Source organism: Ambystoma mexicanum, chromosome 4q (assembly GCF_040938575.1).
Source record: "Ambystoma mexicanum isolate Mex_15411 chromosome 4q, UKY_AmexF1_1, whole genome shotgun sequence".
Lineage (NCBI taxonomy): Eukaryota > Metazoa > Chordata > Amphibia > Caudata > Ambystomatidae > Ambystoma > Ambystoma mexicanum.
In genome coordinates this window covers 444,705,435-444,731,199 of record NC_090928.1, presented here as the reverse complement: position 1 = coordinate 444,731,199, position 25,765 = coordinate 444,705,435, and the positions used below count along the sequence as shown (strand labels likewise).

The following is a 25,765-nucleotide window of genomic DNA, read 5'->3' as shown; positions in this document are numbered from 1 at the left end:
CCACGGGGAAAACCAGCCGGCTGATTTTACAGATGCTGAGCTTCTACATTCGGAAGCTGCCCTATCAGATTTAGACCATGAGTTTGGGGCTCCGACTGACTCCAGACTGCCTTCTGATCCTGCCTATTCTGGAGAACCTCCAAGGGGGGACGTAGAGGGGTGTCCCAAGGACGGACAATTACCATTGCGGAATGAGGCATCCTCCACTCGAGACTTAACCACCCGCCCTAAGATGCCAGTGAGCGATACAGCCTCCCTCTCTATAGCAGAGGTGAGTCTGGATGGTTTACAAGTTGTCATCCAGCTGGTCGATGACCCTACTCCTGGGCACACCAAGCATTATCCTTCTCATTCAAAAAGGCTCCCGGGAGTCCTCCAAAGAAGTTAATGCGACAGTGGTCAGCAGTAAAAAAGAGTTGGCATATCAGGATGATCTTGTTGACCAATCGTTGATAAAAAGGGCACAAAAAAATGCATTGTAACAATTCTGGCAACATGACGAAGACAGACTCAAGGATCCTGCAGAAAGACCTTCAGCGCCTGATCTAATTTGCACCTGAGCCCAGAGGGCTCCTTACCAGCATAAAAGACCCACAGCTATCTTCAGTGGCTTCAACGTTCTCTCTGAAACCCTCGGCTGACATCAGACAGGGTGACAATTCAACCTTTCAACGCACACTGCAATATGGTGTTAGCTTTAACCATCTCTCTGGCACCGTTTCTCAAGCTATATGAGGCAATAAATGAAAATGCCGAAGATCAAGCTCTGATCAACTCCAAAACTGTTTACATTGAATCTTTCATCACGTCGTTACAAACAAGAGCGGAGCAAGAGTCGGAATGTGCCAATGTGGTCCGTAGGCAGCTTCAAGCGCTCTAGGGTGGATAAGAAATGTCTGCTGAATTCGGTACTTAATCTATTACATCTGAAGTAAAATAAGAAAAAGGGCCTGCCCAATATCACGTTGGATCCCCCTTCTGTGCTGATTTTTGAAGGTGCTGAGTGTCCCCTTCTCCAACCGAGAGACATCATACAACCTTCTGAAGTGAGGCAGATATCTAAAGGTACAAAACAATAGCTACTCATTACTCCTCTCTATAACACCACCAGACCCAGTTTTTGGCCATGAACCGGACAATAATATTTCCCTGGTAGCAACGAGAGAAGTAACAAGCAAAACTCTGCCTACTGCCTACCAACAAAGGTTTTCTTCCAAAAATTCATCCGCCATCTAATTCTACAGCTAATTGCCATCCTTTTCTTATGGGTCAGAAAAGGAAGAAAAGAATGCTGAATCAAATTACATAAAAAGAGAACTCACAGGGCAACAAATTGAAGAATCAGCCTAGGCCCAGAAACAGAAACTTCAACCAGGCACAGGCATTTATTAGAAACCTGCCAACGCTGTGCGGCAACCATGTCCCACCTCCATTTGTTCTATCTCCAGGGCCAACAATGCCTACAAAGCATTCTTCTTTAATGGATCAACCACAATACTTGGAGGAGGCGGTTTACAATTGTGAAAAACATCTGAAATCTGAAGAGGAGGAATGTTAAAACTTCCCCCCCTATACGATGGAGGATGAACAGCCCGCTTGTACTAGATCAGGCCACCTTATCTGAACCGGCCCTTAAAGCACCTCTCCTAGCGCAGGAGGATATGTTAAGGCCTAAGCAAGATGTACCTTCTGCTCAGTCTGTGACTGCTCCACATAACTTCCTTAATTTTCTGCCTACTAAATCTACAAATCAATTCTTGACATCAGCAGAGAAAAGGCAGAAAAGTATTGCTTGTACTAAATCTACTGAGCTACAAGGAAGTTACACATTGCGGAACACAGAGCGTGTGTCCCACCTGGAGGTGCCTGGGCGTTCTTACGACCCTCACAGGCTGCATCAAATCCCCTTAAATTCAGAGAGGCTGGATGATCTAAAAAAAAGAAGGATGCCTACTTGGTCAGCCTGGAATGGCTGTTGACAATGAATGATGGCCTGATCTTGAACCATGCCAACGTGCTCATATTATTCCACAATATTCCTCTGATACGATTTTTGCAGTCAAAGGACATCATGATTGTGGATTTTCCAAAAGTGCACACTACAGACAAGGTGATACTCCCTCTCATATCTAACTGTATCAGGCCTTCCCTCATGGAAATGGCGCACCTCCTGTTACCGATGGGATATTAATGAACGAACTTGCTTTCTAGAAAGATGCAATCTCCTGTGCATCAGCATTGTGGGCCTGATACTTATGAGACTGAGAAGGATACAGTTGACCTAAAACATTGCAACCAACAAACAGCCTCAGCTAGCTTCTTCGGGGGGACTCAAGATGCGGCCAAAGTTGGGTAGGACGACGCTGGCTTCTACCAGGTATACTGATACGATGGGACCTCTCAGCATCACATGCATTAACAACAAGACATCAACTGGGCTCATTACTGTAGGATGAGAAGCTGTCTATCATCAGGAGACATGCTTTTCCGGGGCCAAAGGATCTTACAGACCTCAGTATCATCGAATTTGCAGACATTGTCCTGGAAAATAATCACTACACTTCTCTTACACATAATGAAACTGTTGGTCCGTCTGGCAGTGTCATTCAGCAAACATGTGACGCATCTATCATGGACTCACCAACTGTCCTTACTAATATTATTGACAAATATTCCATTACCAACTAACCGGATGGTCATGCCCACGTCAGATCGGCGTCTTCAATAGACACAGCTGACCTGTCTGGCAACGCAGCCATGCACCATACTCTTCGGGACGTTGATGAATGAATTTGATTAACTCACCCCACTCTATCAGCTTTAAATATGGTCCTGAGCTCTTGTGACATTGTATGACAACATATGGAACAAACTAAAGTCAAACTCTTTGGCACTATTGGAGGTAAATAACAAACTCAACTAGATAGGCTTCAAACAGTGTTTTGAACCGTGTCTGATTAACATCAAAGGAGGGCCACTTTGGGGTAAAACAATTTCCTCTAGCGAGTTAATTTTGATGCCGGACAACTCAGTTGAATTTGTTGCGGGCCTTACTGCAGTTTCCTCTTGTAATCAAAGTAATAATCTGAGAGAAGCCTGTATTCAAGATAATAATCTGAGAGATGCTTCAGGCCTGTCCCCTACAGTAAAACCAGGTCCGACTATTATAGATCTGTCTGGGAGATCAACGAATGCATGCACACTGGCTACCCAAACAACGGCCCCATGATTTTCATTCTACGCTCAGATAGGGCTTGGCAGTAAAGCAGCAAGTGCTTAATACTTTCTTCCAGTGCATTATAGAATCTACATCCACTGTATGCTAAAGAGAATGGGCTATTAACAAAACGAAGATCCTGGCTTTCACTAAAGGAGGGAAAAGAAGGGCGCTCCCACATGGTCGATTGATAAAGTGTTGATTAAGACATGCTCGAGTTTTACCTATCTGGGTTTCCACTTAGTGCCCGACTGGGTCTAAAGAATATTCAGGAGCTCATGTGCCAAAAAGCCATCCTGTTACAGAACCAGTCTAATAAGTTCGACCGTAAGGGCGCTTTTCATTCAAATCTGTACTGGTATTTTATGAGGGTAAGATCGTTCCTAAGGTTACCTATGGTCTTGAATTTTATGGGACTCCCATCTTTAAAGTGCTGGACCTTATAGAGGCAACATTTTGGTGTAGAGTATTAAGGGTTCGTAATGCAATCCCATTAGCAGCCATCAGATTCGATCTGGGTATAATCTCCTTAAAAGCCCTAATCGAATGGTGTATGCTTACTCTATTTGCAAAGCTGACTGCCCCGTGCCCAGGTATGCCATATGAAGTGATGGAACTATGAAAGGAGCAAACAGAAGGGGTGGTAACCCTGTCTCTTATAGCCACACTCAGGTCAGTGATGTGCCTATTGTTAGAAGGCAATGTCTCTGCAACACTTTATAAAAATGTATGAGTGTAATCATGACACTCAGTTGATCAAAAAACAGAGAGGTGCAAATGGAAAAGCAAATAACAAAAGCACCTCAAGAAACAACCACTAGATAATAACAAAATTAATTTTATTTATCTTCATAATAAAACCAATTTAAAAGTTCCACTCGAGAAAGTGGAAAATATTATTCACAATACATCAAAACGTAATTACAGCAATTGATAGATTGTTTTTCAAAGCTGAAAGTGTGGTGGGGTTAGTACGTGAAGAATAGTACTGTATAGGTACTCAATGTGCAACAACAAGCATTTAGGAGTAGAGCACTGTTAGGTTTAACCAGCTCTATCAGAAAAAAGCCTATTAGATGTCTTAGGTTTCTATTTGTGAGAGTCGACATATGTTTCGGCTAAAAGCATCCTAAAAAATCAGGCAATGCACAAAACAGTTGTCTGTTGATGCAGGTGTAGCCGTCTTCAGGACACGGAAAAACAGAGCAATAGAACAACTTGGTGGTGTTGAGTACTTCTTAATAATCGTACTTATTTGATAAAAAGGCCCACTGTAAAGTAAACAAACATAGACACATAAACAAATATGAAGTGGTTGGCATAGTACATTTAAAAAAACATTAGGCATGTTGCAGGAGCGAGGTCTTCCATAAAAGTGCACATCATCAATATCAACACTGATAGTGGCCGAGAGATATGCATGTGATATTTCTTTTTTCATGCATAACAGGAGAAGGCATGTTTTTGTAACCTTCCAAGTGGCAATTTGGAGCTAACTACCCAAAAAGAGTCAGATAACCAAGAGAGCAATCATTTATGTCTCGAGGAAATTATTTTTAAATATTTGAAGTTGTGCAATATAATAGACTCACCTATATATTAGATAAGGTAAGAAAATTGCAGTCTGCTTAGCGAAAAAAATGGCCAAGGCAAAGTTAACTTTTGATCCCAATGAGCAGAAAGGGATCTGTAGATAATGGAGACTTATGGTTAGTTTTGTCTATTTTTTCACTTCTTAATTTGGTGTCTTTCTAGAACGCCAAGTGTATCGACAGCACAAGATGCTACATGCACTCACCTATGTTTAGTGCTGTAATGATTTTTAATTTTAGAGAGTTGACCACGATGCTCATTAGTGAATGATGCTTCGTCCAACATGCGAGGCGTCACAAAATTCTGCTGGGTGGAAATTACGGCAGAAAAAGAAAAAGGCTATACATTTTCAAGGCAAAGTATATTTGCAGTCTTGGTGCAAGCAACGAGGTAGGCTCATTACCTTTTTGTGACTACGAAGGTGGGTACACTTGGTAACAGCTGCATTGACGAGGAACTGGTACGATGGTGAAAGGTGCTTGTCGGCAGAGTTACATTCAGTTAAAGCACGATCGACAATAGATGTGGTGTCAGCGAAGTGAATGTATTGTAAGCTACTGTTATAAAGTGCCATTTAGACCCGAAAGGATCACCCGGTTCTTGCCTAGTTATTGCCCGAAAAGTATGGCCGATCGACGTGAAGCTGCAAATCGGCATCAGGAAGGAGGGAGTAGTACTCTGTGTATTCCGGAACAAAGAGGCGTGTCGGACGCGTCAGCTGTTGTGGTCAGCTGAACGCGAGCAGCTGCCAGATCTTTTTATACAAGCGTTGCGTGTGACGTTACAGGAAGAGAGGACGGTCTTTTCTCATGTTCCTAATTGCAAAACAAGGAACGGAGCGGGGTGGAAAACACTAGAGGGCTGTGGATAACCTGTTTCACCATAATGATCCTTCCGTGGTTTGTGTCTTTCTAAAATTGCAACCGGAAAAATGCAAAATACTTTCTTGCTCGCAAGTTTGAAGAAGTGGAAGGGTGCAGAACGCAATGTCCCCCAAGGTCACTGGATGTACTGCAAGTCCGCAGGTTTATGAACCATGTCATTCTGGCTCTCATATTTCTGTATATCAATTATTCTTTCTAAGAGTGCAGATTCTTCACCGAATAAATGAAGGTGCTGCACTGAATGGATTATTAGCCACCACACCAGTTGAATAGATTACACCGATATGCGAATGGTTGTGAGTGGCAGACATCTAAGGTGATATTTGAACACTGGATGTTGTATTAGTGTTTCATAATTTAAGATGGTTAGTAGGAAACAGTGGGAAAAAGTGAGGAAAACAGGAAGGACTCTAGAAAAAGAGGGACCACTCCACTGTGGTGTTTAAACCCCATTTTACAGGGTCCAGAATCAAAAACCATTTTTGTTCCTGTTTTGTGAGGAGCAGATCTCTATTGCCACCTCTGGGGGGTGATCGGATCCTTTGAATAATAAACCAAAATAAATCATTATGGGAATGTTTCAACTGAGTGAAATGTGCCACCATTGGTTTATTATCAATCTTGTTTTTAATACACGAACGATTCTCTGTTTTATTGGACGCTTCGTTTTACCAATATACAGTAAATTGCATGGGCATTTTATACCATAAATGGCCCACGCGGTGTCACAGTTGGTAAAGCTTGAAAGAGTCCATTTGGTTTAGTATAACTCCATAGTCTTTACATTTTTTTTAAAGAACAAACAGAACAAAGGCCACATTTGAAGTGGCCCACTACCGGTGGTAAAGACCACAAGGTTGTTTGGGAGTTTTCTGGCCTCCGTGTGGTAGGCTAAGTGTGTAGAAGTTTGTCTCTAAGATTTGGTTGTCTCTTGAACGCAAAACGAGGTGTGGAGGGATCAAAATCAGGAGTTTTAATGATGTGCCAGTTCTTTATTATTGTTTTCCTCAGATAATGACTGATGGGTGAAAAAGTAGACACACGTGATTTTATCTAACGTGCTTCGACTGGTTGATTCTAAACAACTTTGTCTGTTGGTATGCTTTGCTCTTCTGTATGCCCGTTAGATGGTTCTAGGAGGATAACCACGGTTTGGGAGACGAGTTTTTAAAATCTTACCGTGGTGTTCAAAATCAGACGTGATGGTACAATTCCTTCTGATTCTGAGGAATTGCCCTATCGGCAAGTTTTCCTTTAGGATTGCAGGATGAAAACTGTCAAACCTTAACAAAGTGTTTTTATCTGTGTCCTTTCTGTATAGTGAGGTTTCCAGATTGCCATTCAGAGATTTTCTGATGACTAAATCTAGAAAAGGAATTTAGTTGTAGTTGTCTGTCCCTGTGAATTGAATATGTGGGATTTGACTATTGAGGCATTGGGTAAACAGAATTAGATCACTCTTTAACCCTGTCCAAACCAATACATCATTGATGTACCTATACCAACAGATGATGTTATCTTTATATGGATTCTCAGGATGATAGATTGAATGTTCTTCTAGATTGGCCATAAATCAATTGGCCAATTCTGGGGCGAAAGTCGCCCCCATACTGGTACCGTTCTTTTGATTGTAAAAGGATCCGTTATAGAGAAAGACATTTTCCATTAACGTGATTCTTGCACATTCTAGGAGAAAAGGTGTGAGTACAGAGTTCAGGGTTGAGGTTCTTTTGTTGAGATAGAGTTCAATGACTTGGATGCAATCAAGTTGAGGTATACTCGTATATAACGAGGTAATGTCAAGGGTGACCAAGATGTCTGTGTTCAAAATTGATAGATTGTCTATTATTTGAATCATGTTGGTAGTGTCTTTGACAAAAGATTTAATTTCTTTGATAAAAGGGCGAAGAAACCTATCGACATAAATGGATAAAGGCTTGAGAATGGAATTCAAAGCTGAAACAGTTGGTCTGCCGGAGGCGCAAGTGACGTTTTTATGTATTTTGGGTAATAAGTAAAACGCCAGAGTAATCAGATTTCTTGCGATCAAAAAGTGTTGTTCATCTAAGCTAATCCAGCCTTCAAGATGTGCGTGGTACATGAGGCTGGTGATTTCTTCTGTAAGTCTGGGTGTTGTATCAATGTCGATTTGGCGGTAAAACGTGGTATCGTCTAGATGCTTTTTTACTTCTGTGTTGTATGCTTCCTTGTCCCAAAGCACAATACACCTTCCCTTATCAGCAGGTTTTATGACAAAAGTGTCATTGTTTTGAAGTGTCAAACGGGCGGAGCGTTCTTTATTAGGGAGATTGTCATGATGGTAATTTGAGTTTCTTAGCAAAGATTCACTCTCATGAGTAATCTTATTTTCAAAGGCCAAGATCGCTGGGCTAACCATACTGTTAGTTGGAATAAATGTAGACGGTGGTTTTAGTCCCGTGATGTTATCTCGTTCGTCCCTGGGTTGTGAATTCCTAAAGAAGTATTTTAGGCGTATTAGCCTAAAGAACTTCTGTAATTCTATAGCTGTTTGAAAAGAATCTGCTTTTTTTGTGGGAACAAAGGTTTGCTAAGAATGTCAATTTCCTCTTGAGAGAGGATATAGCTGGTTAGGTTGAAAATCTGGATTGCATTTACCAGTTCTGTGGAGAGGCTTGCCAATTGCGGGTATGCATCCGTTGGGGGCCCGGTGGTCGGTTGCGGCTGCCTTTGCCCCACCATTGAAAAAACTGTTGTGGGTTTTGGGCCATACCGCCTCGGTTAGCGCCATTGTTGTTGGTAAGGTCAGGATCACTATTGGAACTGCTGTTGCTGGTATTAGAAAAAGTAACAAACCGTTTCCTTGGGAACCCATTGTGTTTCAGACGGTTTGAGCAAGTTTATTTTGATCGTCATAATATGAATCAATTAAATATGGATATGTTTTCGTTTCTTTGTATGTCTCAACATCTTTTTTCAATTTCCATATTTTTTTATCCAAGATAGTTTTTTAAAATTTGCTCAGTTCTTCTTCTATTTTTTCAAGAAGGGTTTTTATGCCTGCTATGTCTTTATCCCCTTTCAGGGCGATTTCTAATGTTTCAATTTTCAATTGTTGTGCAGTGGATTCTTCTTCTGCCGTCTGTATAATAAGGATAAGCAGATCACGGGAACATTTATTACTAACTCCACTGAAGTTAGTTTTGAATTTTTTGTTATCCGTGAAGACCCTTGGTATTATCCTGACCTTACGACCTTCGGGAATGATCCCGGCTTTTAAATAACCTAGCATCAGTTGGCCATGGCTATTAGTTCTAATTAGTTTTTTCTTCTTTTGTGTTAAAATGTCTGTTCGGTTTTCATTAGGCAGAGGCTGGACGGTGTCCCCGCTAGTGAAAGCTGACGGAAGTTCCATCAGTCTTTTATACAGCTCATCTGAGAAGGATACTGTATTGACATCTTCCATCTTGTTGATGGAGTCGATGGATTGTAAACTAAAAAGTGTGAGTTTAGATTAATCTAAAAATAGAGACCTATCCAACAAGTAATAGGTATGAACACAAGATGAATGTGGAACACCTTTTGTGTTTTTGTCCCAAACAACCAAGGGGTTGTCCAAAGGAGTCTAATTTAAAGAATTGGGAAAGATCCGATTTATGGGAGTGCCACCCTCAGGGATCAGGAACTATGAAAGGAGCAAACAGAAGGGGTGGTAACCCTGTCTCTTATAGCCACACTCAGGTCAGTGATGTGCCTATTGTTAGAAGGCAATGCCTCTACAACACTTTATAAAAATGTATGAGTGTAATTATGACACTCAGTTGATCAAAAAACAGAGAGTTGCAAATGGAAAAGCAAATAACAAAAGCACCTCAAGAAACAACCACTAGATAATAACGAAATTAATTTTATTTATCTTCATAATAAAACCAATTTAAAAGTTCCACTCGAGAAAGTGGAAAATATTATTCACAATACATCAAAACGTAATTACAGCAATTGATAGATTGTTTTTCAAAGCTGAAAGTGTGGTGGAGTTAGTACGTGATGAATAGTACTGTATAGGTACTCAATGTGCAACAACAAGCACTTAGGAGTAGAGCACTGTTAGGTTTAACCAGCTCTATCAGAAAAAAAAAACCTATTAGATGTCTTAGGTTTCTATTTGTGAGAGTCGACATATGTTTCTGCTAAAAGCATCCTAAAAAATCAGGAAATCACAAAACAGTTGTCTGTTGATGCAGGTGTAGCCGTCTTCAGGACACGGAAAAACAGAGCAATAGAACAACTTGGTGGTGTTAAGTACTTCTTAATAATCGTACTTATTTGACAAAAAGACCCATTGTAAAGTAAACAAACATAGACACATAAACAAATATGAAGTGGTTGGCATAGTACATTTAAAAAAACATTAGACATGTTGCAGGAGCGAGGTCTTCCATAAAAGTGCACATCACCAATATCAACACTGATAGTGGCCGAGATATATGCATGTGATATTTCTTTTTTCATGCGTAACAGGGAAAGGCATGTTTTTATAACCTTCCAAGTGGCAATTCGGAGCTAACTACCCAAAAAGAGCCAGACAACCAAGAGAGCAATCACTTATGTCTCGAGGAAATGATTTTTAAATATTTAAAGTTGTGCAATATGATAGACTCACCTATATATTAGATAAGGTAAGAGAATTGCATTCTGCTTAGGGAAAAAAATGGCCAAGGCAAAGTTAACTTTTGATCCCAATGAGCAGAAAGGGATCTGTAGATAAAGGAGACTTATGGTTAGTTTTGTCTATTTTTTCACTTCTTAATTTGGTGTCTGATGGGCCAGGCACTTAGGAGTGCATCAAGTTCACCCTCCCTGCACTCCTTGGCTGGGTTTGGTAAAGATGTGAAACACTTCTATCTGAATTATCTATGGAGGTAGGTACACTTTTGGCTAACCCACTTAAAGTTAAGAGGACATTGACAGATCATGATTGGATAGTTGCAACCAAATTGTTCCATTCCTATCCTTCATTGAACCATCTGGCTCATGAGCACAGAAAATGGGGGTCCCTTTCCACCATGCAACGAGAAGCGATACAGAGATGCCGAAAACAGCCGGCCTAAGGGAAGAGGTAGCGCCAATCAAAAGTTTTGGGAGGATAGCTCAGGAGCAACGTGCTCGCCTTGGAAGCAAGACGATACGGAGCACCAAAGGTTCGATCCCCGGGTCCGCGCTTAGTAACCTCTGGGTATTAAGCTCGTTATAAATAACCTATCATATCATATCATGTTCACTTTGTTTCCATTTAAAATCCATAGGGATATACTGATGAGATTCCGGTGGAATTTTCTCCCAACTAGGGAGATCCAATTTAGGAGAAAGCTTATCTCCGCTAACAACAGTGGATGTAGATTCTATAATGCACCGGAAGAAAGTATTAAGCACTTGCTGCTTTACTGCCAAGCCCTATCTGAGCGTAGAATGAAAATCATGGCTACATTCCAAATTTCCGACTTTATGTTAGATAATGAAAATTTGGTGGAGATGTTTAAATTTCAAGAATACTTGGAAAGGTAATGCGATATCGGTTTTTATTAAGAGTATGAATTTGATTTAGTACTTTTCTCATCTATGTGAAATTACAGATGTAAATATATTTCCTAATGTTTTACTTATTGTTTTTTTGCTTTATTGCGCTGATGTAATAATGTGTAATGTGTTAAGTATCATTTCTTCTTATTTTGTTCTAATTGTAAAGGTTTTTTTTAAACCATGTACAGTAAAATAAAAATAACCCTCAGTGCAACAAACAATTGAAACAAAACAGCTTTGGAAACTCTAAAATCATTATGGACTACAAGACCCATAGTGATTATGGAACTGGGCTAAGGAAGAGGAGCAAAGAGCTATTGATGATCTGTAGGACTGCCAAGGAGACCACACCGTATAGTTGTTGCAATTCCAATCCCATACGTGGGATATTTAAAGAGGCCAGAGAAATCACAGAAGTTGGGAAAGCCACGGAAGTCAGATAAGCAAATGAAGCAGAAGAAGAAGTGGAAACAGCAGGAAGTGAAGTTGTGTGGAAGGTAGTGGGGAAAGAAGCCCAGCTGGAATGGAGAGGTACTCCCAAGCCACAGAGGGTTGCTCTGGTGTGCTGGAGTACCCGGAGACCCGACGGAGCCTGGTGAGCACCCGGGAAGTGCCATGCAAGCAACAACAACTGCAGGAGAGCCGTCATCAGTGTTGTGGGACCTTGGAGGGTTTGACAGTTTACCCAAGACCTGCCCACAGTGATATTGCACCGCAGAAATGAGAAGCGATACAGACAGCCGGGGAGTTGACCTAAGGAAAGAGGTAACACCAGGGCGCTCCGAAAAGAACAATTACAATCGAAAGACAGTTTTGAATACAAACCAAGTAGAAAAGACAGGCAAAGAGGGTACAATTCTCATAACATGGGATATCAGTTTGGGGAAACCTGCAGCCCACATTGGCACCAGCCAAAAAACTATAAAAACAGGCAAACATTGTCCAACTCTCCTCATTTGAGATATTGGTGTGGAGAACTTGGAATAAACATTGCCACCAACAGAAGAAAGTATTTACAGTATTTATAGTTGCATGAAGTTGAAATCCTTCCAGGCAGGTGAGTAAACCAGGAAAGGAGCAAGTTATATGAAGTAATAGTTAATCCTGGCAGGCAAGTAAACCAGGAAAGTAATAATTGCTTTAAAGAAGGAAACATGGGTGTGATAAAGAGTGTTGTGGAAAGAAACTGTTTACTTTATCGTTCTGACAAACTATTGTATAACAAGAGACATTCGCTATGCTGTCCTGACAAAAGTATTGTATGGAAAGAATGGTTGTTAAATCTTTCTAAATGATAATTTTTCAACTTGGAAGAATACTTTGTGGAAGAAACAGTTGCTTTGGGTTTGAACAACTGTTTTGTGGAAGAGACAATTACTTTGCCAATTTGAAAGATGCGCTGGATGGAAAAGACATTTTTCATTGAATTGAATAGAACATTCTTGAAAACAAAACTCTTTCAAAAGACTACCTGAATTGATTCAGCTGCAGGGTTTCAAACCCTGGATGCAAGAATTGCTTGTGGGAGTTATATATTTGTACTTTTGCACATTTTGGTTGAACTGAAAGCAGATACATTTACCTTGTGTACTTTGATGTATATGTTAGTGTGACAATCAGATACATTTGGACACAAGGTCATCTTTTCTTTGGTCTTAGTCTGCTAGGTAGGAACATTCTCATTAGGATACAGACAGATAGACATTTATCTCACCCCTATTCTATTTTAATACATATGGCAAACATTGAGAAAACTACAACTTTATGTCTGTCTCTCATTTTTGACAACTCACAGTATCCAGCAACTCTTCATCGAAACATTCTTGAAAATCACTCAACCTCGAGACTTCTGCCATCATCCAAAGTAGGTCTTCAAGCCTGTTGGAATCTAAAATAACCTTATTCCTCTTTGTATAATCAGGGATTTAACTGCTTGCAGGATTCTGTGGTCTACACCCTTTGGGAATGTTGCAAGACATGACCTCAGACTGGGACTGAGGAACTTCTGCAGTGATCGAAGTGGTGATGGTCCTGATATTTCAATTGGGTTTAGGACATCTGACTCCTCCTTCTCCTGATAGACCACCATAACTGTACCATGCAAAGTTCCTTTACCATACAGAGTATCCTTGAGGAAGTCTATGTTGCCAGCAGCACAATAGACAAATCTGCCTCTGACTAACTCTGAGGGAATGTATGATCCTCCACACACATCCATGCGTTTTTTTACCTCTGTGGCTATTTGTGTCTCAAACCGAAGGACTCTGGCATAATCTAAAGAAGTTCCCATGCTATGCAGAAATTGAATGATGATTTTACTGCGGTTAGCTGTGTGCATTGTGAGCCCAACTGCCACTTTCAAGGGAATTCTTTTCGGATATGCCATGTGGCAGAAGTGCTCGCATTGGAAGCTTGTTGTGGTGATGTCATTTCATATATAAACATCTGTGACAATCTATGAGCCCTGTTCTTTACAGTGGTACTCTGCTTTTCCAAATTACTTTTCATATCCATCTCTTCGTCAGAGCACCACCTGTAAAAATGAACAACTTCCTTTGAAACAACATCTGTCAAACTTACTGCTACAAAACTTCCAGTGAATTTCCGTTTTTCACAAGTTAGAACGGCTCTCCCTAAAATCATAGCTGCTTCAGGAAGAGTTCCCATATTTTTCTAAATATCCCCAAATTCTTCTTCTGCAATTACCCTTTTGGAATTACTTAAAATAATGCCAATACATTCAAGCTCCTCTTCTATGAAACTTTTGATTTGTTTCTTGTTTTCATCTGTCCTTCTTCTAAACCATTGTTAGCTGCATCTTTCCTGTAAAGCTTTTCAATTTCCCCCATTGTTGTTACGTTGCCTTCAAGGAGAAAATCACTGATTGAAGATACAAATTCAACATTTGTTGCTTCATAAGACAGGGAATTTGGCTGCATCTTTCCACTTAGTGAAGGCTTTTGTCATCAGTCATTCACTACATGTGTGTTCCAACATAGCTTGTAATATGCAATGTCCCTTGCATGAGGGTCTCCAGGATCTGTACAATCACTCAAATGAATCTTAAATGTGTCACTATTAGACAGTTCTACTGCTCTTTTTGAACGGATCCCTGCTGAATCAGTTGCTATAAAATGTCTTCTTTTTCCTTCTTTATTGCAAAAGAAGCATTTATTTCTGTCATACACAGGTATTTTTGATCTTGTAGTGTAGCTTCATTCTACTTCTTCCTCTTCTCCATGGCTGCAGATAGATAAGTTTGGTTCACATAACTGCTCTCCATACAATCTTTTGCTTGAATCCATGTTTGCCTTATGAGTACATTGTTTGTAGCATTCCGAATGCCATGATGCCTTTTCATTTTTCAGTTCTTAAGATGTCAAGTTACCTAATTGCAGACTTATCTTCTAGTATTCATTATTGTTCCACTCGGCTCTCTTCTTAATACACTCCAAAAGCTTTTTTTCATAACATTTTGTATTAACCAGGGGAGCTGTCTTTCATTGTTGACATCAGTTATCCATTTTCTTTTTTGGCTGCTGGTAGAAGTTCTGCTTTTAAATGACTTTCGATTTCTGGAGGTATCGACATTTTGAAAAAAATAGATTTTAATGGAAGATAGAATCACATTTCAAGCTTCAACTGCTCATAAATCATTTTCATATTTTCTTGACAATTACCAGAACCTGTAATAAAATAGAAGCGAAAATATTTTAGAAATCATAAAAAGGGAACTGCGGACAGACACTTCGAAACAATACGAGATATCAAATTATTTATTCAGTTTTTTTGGTGTTCAAAAAAGGTCCTTAGGAAATATTTCATAGTATCACAAATCTGATGCAGCGGCCATCTTGGAGTAAGGACGTCACACAGGCCCTGTGCCTCAAATTCAGACAAAACACCTGGTAATACATGATTTTATGCTTCATCTGCAATGCACCCTCGGTATTCATAACTTCCCTTCATTCAAAATCCCATGGAATTACATGTCCCTCAACTATAAGGTCCATTGGTTTTGGAGCGGTGTTGGAATGAGGATTTGAATGCATAGCAAACAGGGGAGTGTGCGGTGGAGTGGAGAGGACGTGAGGGAGAGAACACCAGAGAGGAGGTGGTGGGCAGCCAGAAAAAGTTGATAGAGAAGAAGATGATTGGGGAGGAGGCGAAAGAGAATGGGTAGGCGAAAGAGAATGGGTAGAGCTATAAAGAGGAGAAAACAACCAAGGAGAAGGAGGTGGTGGCAAATATGATGTGAAGGAGGTTGAGAGGAGTTATGAGGCAGAGAAAGAGAGAACAACTTGTAATTCACAGTTGTAATATGTGGCCGGTCCTGCTATTCCAATACCAATAACATTGCATTATTATTATTATTATTATTTTTGCAGGTCACAGTTATTCCCAGCACCAGCGATAACATTGCATCTCTTGCAGTTAATCAGCCAATCAAGGCTGTTGAACAGAAGATTTCAGAAATAAAAAGGTATGGTGCTAAATAAACACTAGAAATGTATAGGAAGTCTGTTATTTACTGCTGGATCTGGATAATATGACATGCATTATTCGCCCACAACTTGTTATTAGCAGTTGTGTGGTGAAGTAATTCAGAGTTTTCTTTTTTTGCATGTACATTTTGGTTTACAAACAACCTTTGAATTTAATTGATATTTTATTTATATTGCGCTTGTACACAAGTGTTTCAGTGCGCGAAAGACATTCTTAAAGACATTCATTACATAGGTTTCAGAAGCCAGCAAAGAGAAACGTAAAGAATCATGATAACAGTAATTGGAAAGCTTAGCAAAGTGCTGAGAGAATGACTCTTGGTGATCAGGTGTTTCACAGCAATGGAGGGTTTTGGTTGACAGAACATTTTGCTGTGGATGAAGATGGTTTCAGTGGAAACTGTAAAAATGTTGGAGCTGTTGTTTGATAGATTTTCCAATGAAGCTGTGCCAGCAATACAAATAATCGAAATTGAGATGAGGCACATAAAGGATTGGTTTTGGAGAGGCCCGTGGAGCACTTGGGAGTGGGTGGGATGGTGAGGGATGGAGAAGAACGTTGATTAGTGTAGATGGGGTGCCAGTCCCTTGAAGAATTTGAAAAAGAGGGCTACACATTTGAAGAGCAGTCTGGTTTGCTTACGCTGAAAGGTAACAATAGGGAGGGGACGAAAGTTGAAAACTGCGATGCAGCAATTTTGAGTACTTCGTTGAGCGCTTTGAAGCATTATCGGGGAAAAGCTAGACAAAATCTGCAGGAGCAGTAAAGCTTGCCAAATGGAGAGTGGAATTGCATTGGATCTTGCAAGTAATGATCAGCGTTAGATAGGCAGAGCTGATGATCCTGATGATAGGGGAGGGCAGAATTATGCTTTTGAAATGAACTCGACTCTGAGGTTGCAGGCAAGTGAGAGAATGAAATATGAGGGAAAGCAGAAAAGAGCTGTTGCTGCTGCTGTTGCCGTGGATGAGGGCAAATCGAGAATCTCATTTGCGGCTTGGTTGAGCATAGCCAGGCGCAGAATCATCCGCATTAAGTAATGATGTGATCAGGGAAGTGGTATATATTGATAGAAAGGAAGGGCCAAGTACAGAACCTTGAGGCACATCCACAAGGAGATGGTTGGTGGTAGGAGTCTCAGAGGAAAGGAATACCGAGCATGAAGATTCACACAATTAAGAGTAGGGCCAGAAGAGTGCAAGATGACGAAAATAGACAACGCACAATAAAAATAGTTAATTGAAAATGTCTTTGGCTAAAGTGTCAAATAGGGCCCTGGGCTGTTTCTAGGGCTCCAGGAAAAGCCCATGGAGTCGGGGGAAACTAGGATTGCCTGGGAAGGGCCATCTAGTTCACTGGTTTTATGTCTTAGTCTCCTAATCAGGCTCAACAGTGCCAATCAACCTTTTTAGTCCCTCACTTGGCAGCAGAAGCTGATGATTCAGTTCAGGTATTTTGATACGATAAGTGTCAAGGGCCGAGAATACGGCTTTTTGTCTGAATAATCAGGAGGCATCAATATTCTTAATGTCCCTCTAAGGGCTTGATTCTGAGGTCTAGTGCCTGCTTTTTTGAAACTGCTGAAAAGCAAATGCACTCTGTCAGGATCTATTGTGATGGCTGTCACCATACCTTTGATGATGGTGGCACTCTTATTGATGACATTCCATACAGATTACTGACATGCAGTGGTCGAAGTGTACACAAAAATCAGTGGAACTATGTTCCCTGCTAGCCTGCCCCTGCTCCCCACAAACCCCATCACCATGCCCCCTCCCACACGCAATCCAAACCCCCAAACAGACACACCTGATGTTTAAGGGAATGTTCAGTGCAATGCACTGAAGTGCAAGTTTCTAATGCGTCCTACACTTTTATTTTACAACTAAACTATTCTGGAACGGTTTCTTTTTCAAATAAAAGTATAGGAATAGTCCCAATTATTTTTTGTAAAGTAGAGGAGCACCGCTCCCAACCTCTCCCGTCCACTTCAACCACTGCTGACATGGAGCGAGAACAGTGGTGGGAACCCTGCATTTGCCTGCGTTTCAGTGCCTGACACTGTTCAATGCAGATAATTAGGAGCAGACTGCACAGAAGCCCCCGATTGCAGAGGCAGATATTCATTATTCATTCATTATTTTCAATTTCCAGGAAATTGTTGCCCATCATCTATTACCTCCTCTGTTAATTTCCTCATTTCTTTATTTATTGTAATTCTTCTTTGTTGCACCCTGTGGCCATCCACCATCCATACTAACTAATGGCCCTATACAGTCCCCTCTGCTAGCCACGCGTTCTCGTTTATTCAGACAGTAAGCCACAGCACCATTTAACCCTTACACCTGCCGCACCATTGTTATCCCGAGTGCGTGCTCTCCTGTGCTTTTGACAGGCACTCAGGCTTGTCTCACAGCTAACTACACACTCCCTTGGCGTTAGCCTGGAGCCAAGAGCGTCAGGGCGACGCTAAAGTGAAACCGTGTTTCGAAGTTCTTTTTATAGGCGATGGGCCTTATTTTTCCCAGTAGCATTAGTCCGGAGCTGTACTACCCAACACAGCACACGGACCCTCTGGAGACGAGCAGCAGCCCGATCACAGGTACGCCATCCACCTAGGCCCCACAGCTGTGACCCCACACAGCCTCCGGAGTCCACTCTAACATCAATTATATTCCCAACAGGTACGCTTGACCTGCGAGCCCTGTTTGCCGTTTTGGGCTTCTACTGTGTGGTGTTGTTTCTACCACCCTTGACGTCCATCGGCCTCCTCCCTCCTACATTGGACTTATGCCCAGAGGTAATAATTTGTTTTTTAGCACCTTGCAATGGCACCAAGTAACTGCACTAGCCCGGGTTTTTTCCCAATAGGGGCCCATAGGTTGTTTGACCACCATGGCACCTCGTCCATCCTTAGTGTATATGGTGCACTCACCCCTAGATTTCACACCAGTCCTTTCCCTTCTATCGCCCCCACGTTCTTAGCCCCCCGGCGGTGAGACCCACCACAGGTGCCCAGGCACCCTCAACTTCTCCTGTAATTAATTACCCTCACAGTTCCTGCTTCCTATGCTCACCCAAACACAGTAAGAGCTCCATCTCTGCAATTGCACTGTTCTTACAGTTACCAGTGCCACCCCTTTTTGCCCTGATCGTGCTTTCCCCCTGTTCCTCCCCCCCTTCTTTTGTCTCCCTACAGGAGACACCAGAATTTTTCTCGATCATGTTCAGCTGTATTCTGAACCTTGGCAACCTAGCCTGCATCTAAAATCAACGGTCCTGACGAAGATGGCACAAATCCCTATCGCCATTGAAACCGGTCGACCCTTTTCGGTCATGAGGGCTCTCATGACCCACTTCTGATCTCTTGCATACCGACAGAGAGATTTTTTTCCTGAATAACCTGTTGCAGCACGCTCGTCACCACCGCGTGAGCTCAACACTTTTACAAGAGCCATTTTTTAGCCCTCCAGCCTTCCCCTGGCAGTGTTTTACCTCTCCATCCACCAGTGGTTTCTCCAGACGAATTGTTTTCCATCCCAACCTTAGTGACCCACGGGCACCAGTAAGGTTATACACTTTGGAAAGGAAAAAACTGTTGACCTGCCCTGCAGGTTGTACCTACCCTCTAGATCAAGCAGCCCCAAGATCTAATCCATACCTTGTTGAACATTGCTCAACCGTCTGGAGAATACCATTTTTTATTCTCTGTTTTCTCTCCTTTTTTGGACAATATGTGTCTGTCACTGGACACAGCCACCAGTATAGAAGGTTGAGGGACAGCTCTCTCCTCTATATCTATTTAGTAGGCGATACACCACGCGCTACCCAGGGAGAGACACCCCCGCCAGGGCTAGGGTGTTCTTCCTTAGGGACAGGTACGCCAAGTTGGGTGGCCCCCCTATTTCTCTGAGTTTGAATGTGAGCACTCCATTTGACCAATGTGTTAGCATACTTATGATGCACCTAAAAAATCTACCTTCCTAGTATAACCGTTGTTGTTGTGTTACCATATGTTCTCCTTGTTAACGGTTTAAAGGACGATCACGGTTTTACCGTGCACTTTAGCTTTCCAAGCATTCCCTGTTGTTTTCAAAGATATGGCCTCTGCCATTTGACCAGATTTTCTGGCTTCATCATTATGAAGCCAAAAGAAATTAGAATCTACATTTTGTTTCTTAGGAGCCTGCAGCACTACAAAATGTAAATCTGAAATACCCACTCTGTGTAATAAATATCTCTAAATATATCTAAGATGCATTTCTAGAATCTGGCCTGGTGGAGAGATTTTTGAAGAACACCCTCATTATAGTTATAGTTAAAAGGGGAGCTCTGAGAGGTTAGCCAAACCCAATCAAGGGAAGTGTGGAGAGTGGTCAAGGCTTGGTCTCAGGAGAAAGTGAGTGGGCTCAGGGGTAAACAATGAGTCCACACATAAAGTACAAAGTTATTCAATTTAGACAGGTAAGTACAAAACTACTCTATTATGGGCCCAAAACACACAACAGAAAATGAATTGTGCAGGTAGTAATATCACACAATACTCAAAACATATATATAGTCACATTTAGGAATACATACAATATTTTAGACAACTAAAATGGTTTAATTCCACTGCACCCGTGTGCAGTAGAATGAAACCATTTCACACAAATTATCCCCTCACTTTAGAAGTCCTAAGCCCATGATGTATGGGTCCTTGTGCCCAAAGTCACAAAGCTTCTTCTTAGGAGAGGGGACAGATGTAGGAAGAGTTCTTGTGCTGGTGAAAGATATTCAACAAGTTACAGGCATGTAAAATATTATTCCTATCTTTCAAATTAAAGCTTTTACATCTGATGATCAAAAAGCGCTGGAATTGAAAAACCAAAGTTTATTCAAAGGTTTACTCTGACAGAACAGAGGGAGGTGAATGCCTTGCAATTACTTACCCCCTGACTTTTCCCAGGTGACTTTTCCCAGTTTCCCAGGTGACTAGGTATGTCAACTAGGGGTCGCTGGAGGTAGGTTTTCCCACCGTTGGATCCAGTAGAAGATGCCCAGGAGCTGTGGGTGCAAGGATTCTTCAGGTCGGTTCTAGGGTCAGAGTGCAACCCTTTGTGAAGAAGAAATGCAGAATTCACCAATACAGACCTCTTCAGAACACTTCAGCAGATAGGGGAAGCCCAGTTCCGGCGACAGCTACTGCACACGGGTGACAGCAGGCATGTTTCCATTTGCGATTGAGGAAGACCTCCCATAGCAGAATCCCTTAATGATGAGATGCATAAACTTGGCCGGAAGGTGACTTGTGGCACGAGCTGGAGACCACCCAAGTTCTGGCGATGAACGCAGAATGGCGACAATCCTACTGAGGTAGCCCACTGAAGTGCTTGTCACTCCACCAAGGGGTCCTGGGACACCTCCGAAAACTCAGGACAGCTGGATCATCAAGAATGAACCAAGACTGTTTGCTCCCACCAGCCTAGGGTTGAAACACTGCTCATGGCCTTCACAGATCAGGTAGTCAAGCAGGGCTTTGCTGGGCCAAACGCAGGAAGGGATGCCAGGCCTCTTCAGGAGTCATCCACAGATCTTCAGTTGGCTGCTATTCTACACAGGGCACTTGGCTCCAATGCTTGTCTGAAGAAATGGCTGCAGGAGTCTTCTTCTTATCCTAAATCCAGGCTGGAAGCAAGTCCAAGCCCACCAATGTTAAGGATCTGCACCATGGAAACAGCCAGCAGTGGTCCAATCAGGGACTGCTGTGGGTTTCACACCTAGACTTTCAGGCACTCCAGATGTGGAGTGGGATCAGGCAGTCCCACCAGCATCCTGGGTCCAAACACACCAGGCCGGCAATAGCCATTGAAAGCAGAAGCAGAATCTTTTCCGGGCAAATGCATGGCCATATAAGGGATTTTCTGACCTGAGAAGGCAGGAAGAAGGTCAAACAACAATATCGCCAAAGAACAAGCAAACAATCTTGTGACACAAAGTGATCAAAGTGATCGGTCTACAAAGTGAGACGTGGCAAACTCGCTATGTGATAGTGGGAATGGACATTTAAGGAGCTTCATAGATTATGATACTTTTTCGTTGAGCAGCATGCAGGGCCATTCGATCTTATGGATGACTGCCACACCTTCCCCGATTTTCTCTGAACAAGCAGCAGGTTGGATGCTGTATCCCGGTAGGTTGATGACGTCCAAGACATGGGAGGAGATGGGGGAGAGCCAGGTTTTGGTGATAACCGTGGCAACTGGCTTATGAGTAATGATGAGATCAGCAGTGTCAGCTGAATGTAAGACTGCAGAGTGAACATTAATAACCATCAGAGTATGATAATAGAGTGCTTTGCGAAGGTGTGGTGCTGAGGGAAATATGGATGACCATATCAGAAACTTTGAACCATTTTCTTATGGTGGCATCGAGCATCTGACACTGATCCTTTACAATCTCCATCTTAAACTTCCTTGGGCCTGAACTTCCCTGGGATAAAAGAATAACCTTCCCAGACAATTAAACCTACACATGTAAAACATATAACTGTAGTTCCCTTCCAACAATGGTTCACCCTACTTGTTATCCTGTTTTGGTCAAAGTAAGTCTATCTGCATCTATGACAGATCCCCCACATCAGCCAGTTCACTGTATTGGCCCACTGTTTTTTAGGGAGGAGGGGGTCAGCCCTCCATAGTTCCCACCACATCCTAGCCATAACCCCATAGACCACATGTTTACTGTAAAATCAATGTTGGAAATTTTAATCACGAATGAGTGCTCTAGAATTTAACAGAAGTGCAGTCTTCCATTTTCCTGTGCTATGTTATGCTATAACCCGTGAGGTGGCACATTTTCTTAATAAATCTACTGTAAAGTTGTTGTGAGCCTGATCACAATGTGTTCTAAGTCTATTAAGAGGGCATAGCTAGCATATGAAATATGTTTAAAAAGCATGCAAGACGAACTCAGCTCAAATGCATTTTTCTTAAAATACTAAGATAAACTGTCTGCATCAGATTTAAAAAAAAAAATCTTTGCATGGTATGCCATTCTTTCTTATGTTAAATGTAATCATGCAATGCTTCTGTCACTTCTATGACAGGGTCTTGGAAGATAAGTTCCGAATGGATGTACATGTTGTTGACATCTTTTCCAAAACAGTTGGAGAAAAAATAAACAAAAGCCCAGTTGGAACCATCATGAAGATAATTGCAACTGACCATAAAAACCAAACCCTGTCACGCGAAGAAATGGAAAGGTAAGCTCTCAAACTATATGTTAATCAATGGACAGTGACAAAAGTGTCTGTAGCGTTTGAATGCTTTTTGTGAGCTATTTTTTGCTATTACATACATCCAAGCCTGCCACTTAACTTTCACTGACAGATAACCAGACTATTGTAAATCAAAGGACTACCTGTCAGGGTCCGAACTCACCAGCTTATCTGCATGCCAAGATCAATGCAAAAAAGGATCGCCTTTTCCTGGAGTCACTTAGCCCGCGCTAAGAGATGGGCTCAGGACCCTCATGGCAAGGTCTTCAGAAGGGGGGATATCTCCCTGGCTTGACTCCCCTCTTGGAATGTCTGTAAAGCATAAGGTCCTCAAAAGAGTTAGTCAAGGATCCTCCAATAGAGGAGCGATCACAAAAAGAAGACACAAGTGCTGCGAGGCATCTTCTTTCTGTCATTGTACTCTTAAGTACGATGCGCCAACCATTGACAAGAAGAGGGGGTGAAATATTGGAGCAGGATACTGCAATGAGGAGGATCCAGCCCGTATCCCGTGCTAGATTGGAAGCAAAAAAAGGGTAGATGTATTGTAATGCAAAAGTCCCCCTAAACCGTGGAGTAACCGAAAAACCAACAGTGCTTCGACCAAATGACACCTCTCAGGTCCCAACGTTCATGGATGGGCAAACGAGAATCCTTACGCCAAATGACACCATCCCTGAACCCTGAGCTGGTGGACTCTGAAACCAAGAAATGAACAACCGGCTGCATATATCATTGATGCCCCTCAAGACCTGTTAGTGCATCTTGATAGTATCCCCTCATACTTCTTGGAACCCTGGGTTTATTAGGAAATTGATGATGAAAACAACAAATCAGAATGGGAGGATGGAAAAACTAAATGGATACTGTGGCCGTGCATGTTTCTTGGGGTGGCCAAGGGTGCCAGGCGCCACCACAAGCATGATGAGGATAGGCCCGGAAGCAGCGTGAGGAAGATTTCCTGGCCATCTCCTCCATGCTTTGCGCCTAATGGTGGGAGCAGGGGACTTCTTACATGGCTTACTCAGTCACTCCAAATGCACTGAGGAACAAACCCCATCTGAAACTTTAAGAATCCCGGTGACCGCTGGGCTGCGTTTTGAAACGATTATGGGAATTCTATCCCTCAGAAAATATGACAGCAGAAAAACATACAGCACTGAGGTAACACAGTCCAGGTGGCTGAAAGTGTGCCTTTCCAATTCCGAGGTAAATTCTCTGCATGTGAATTCCAGAGCTGGAGAAATCCGTTCAGCACATTCAGCACCCTGTTCCACACAATACTATTACCTGTTGAAGAAACCGCAAGATGGGAAACTTGCACACCACTTCACTTCAGAATGCTGACATTGGGAAGGGGGGCCCCGGGGGGAACGCGCAGCGTTTCCCCCCGGGGAGTATTTTGGCGCTGCACACGGCCAGCGAGTGGCCGTGGGGGGGTAGAGCGCCTGGTCCCGGGGTATTTAAGGGCTCAGGGAAGGTTCGGGAGGCAGGCGACGGTTAGGACTTGTCGATTGTCCCTCCCTCCCACCCCTTCATTTTGTTTAAGGAAGTTATTTGTAATGGGGGGGTCGTTTTGGCAGGGGAGGATGAGGAAGAGGGGGGGGGGTTTTATGGTTTGGGGGTCGGTTAAGAGGGCGGGGTTGGTAGCTTGGCGTGACAGGTCAGGGCATCGGGGAAGTTATGTGTAATATTGTTGCTGATGTGGCAGGTCAGGCTGGCTGCAGGTCCCAGGTAAGAGGAGTTTGGTGTAGAGGGGAGTTAAAGGGGTCAAGAGTGTTCGGGTGGCCGGGGGCATGGCCCCTTTTGATGTGGGGGGGGGAAGCACAATGGGGGAATGACACGGGAAAGGAGGGGGTGGCGCTGCTTGCACAAGCAGGTCACCCCGGTGGATCAGGTATTGAGCCTGGAGGGGCATGGCCCCTGGGGAAAAAGCGGGACACCTGGAAAAGGGGCAAGGATTCGGTAGGATCCAAGGGATCATTTGGGAGGAAATGGGTTATTTAATTATTTAATTGTTGGGGGAAAATGGGAAATGTTTAAGTTATTTTAATTGATTGTTTAAATAGCCATTTAGTTTGTTAGGCCATGGAGCCAGTTATGCGTTATGATTGTAAGCTTTGGCCTGTCACATTAAAGCGACCTTTTCCACTTTTAAATGAGTCTGGGTTTTTGTGCAGTAAGCCAAAAAGCAGAGCTGTGGAATCCCAGCGATCTTAACACTAATGTGTGACTGGCTCCCAGCAACCACGTGAACGGCCCTGTCTCGGTGAAATGACTAAAAAAGAAAGCATTTCATCCTGTTGGAGTTAAACCGCGGCTGTCACGCTTCAAATGAAAATCAATGACCGGGTCAAAACTGAAACTATCAGATTTGCGCCTCCACCTATGCAAGTTTTAAAAGGAGCACTGTGATTGATGGCTCTCATTTCTGGGCATTTTAAAGCACATTCCATTTGTGAATTCAGTATGCACTTTAAAATGCCCAGAAACGCAAATGTGCAAAAGGGGAAAAAGGGCATCTGAATGAGAGCATCTAAGAAGCGCTCATTTAGATGCCCTGTGAACTTAGCTGCTACTATTTTTTGGCCTAAAAGAGAAGATGCACTTTGCCCCAAAATGTTTTGAGAGTCTGGCCCTCTGACTGCATGTCCACAAAGGACAAAATGCAAGGCTGGATACTAGTAAAAACCCAAACAAGACAACCTCCCAGAATTACCCTCACCTAAGCACTGTTAGGTAGGGGTT

The 25,765-nt window shown here is 42.4% G+C and overlaps 1 protein-coding gene across 1 annotated transcript in view; it reads left to right on the top strand.

The window, feature by feature from the left end:
• The window catches only part of LOC138467255 (uncharacterized), a 1,232,016-nt gene extending 1,216,264 nt beyond the window's left edge, over window positions 1-15,752 (top strand). The window contains exon 35 of the mRNA XM_069607273.1: window positions 15,642-15,752. Within this exon, the coding sequence (XP_069463374.1) occupies window positions 15,642-15,752 (111 nt within the window). The remainder of the gene's footprint in view (window positions 1-15,641) is intronic.
• Window positions 15,753-25,765: the final 10,013 nt, after the last annotated feature.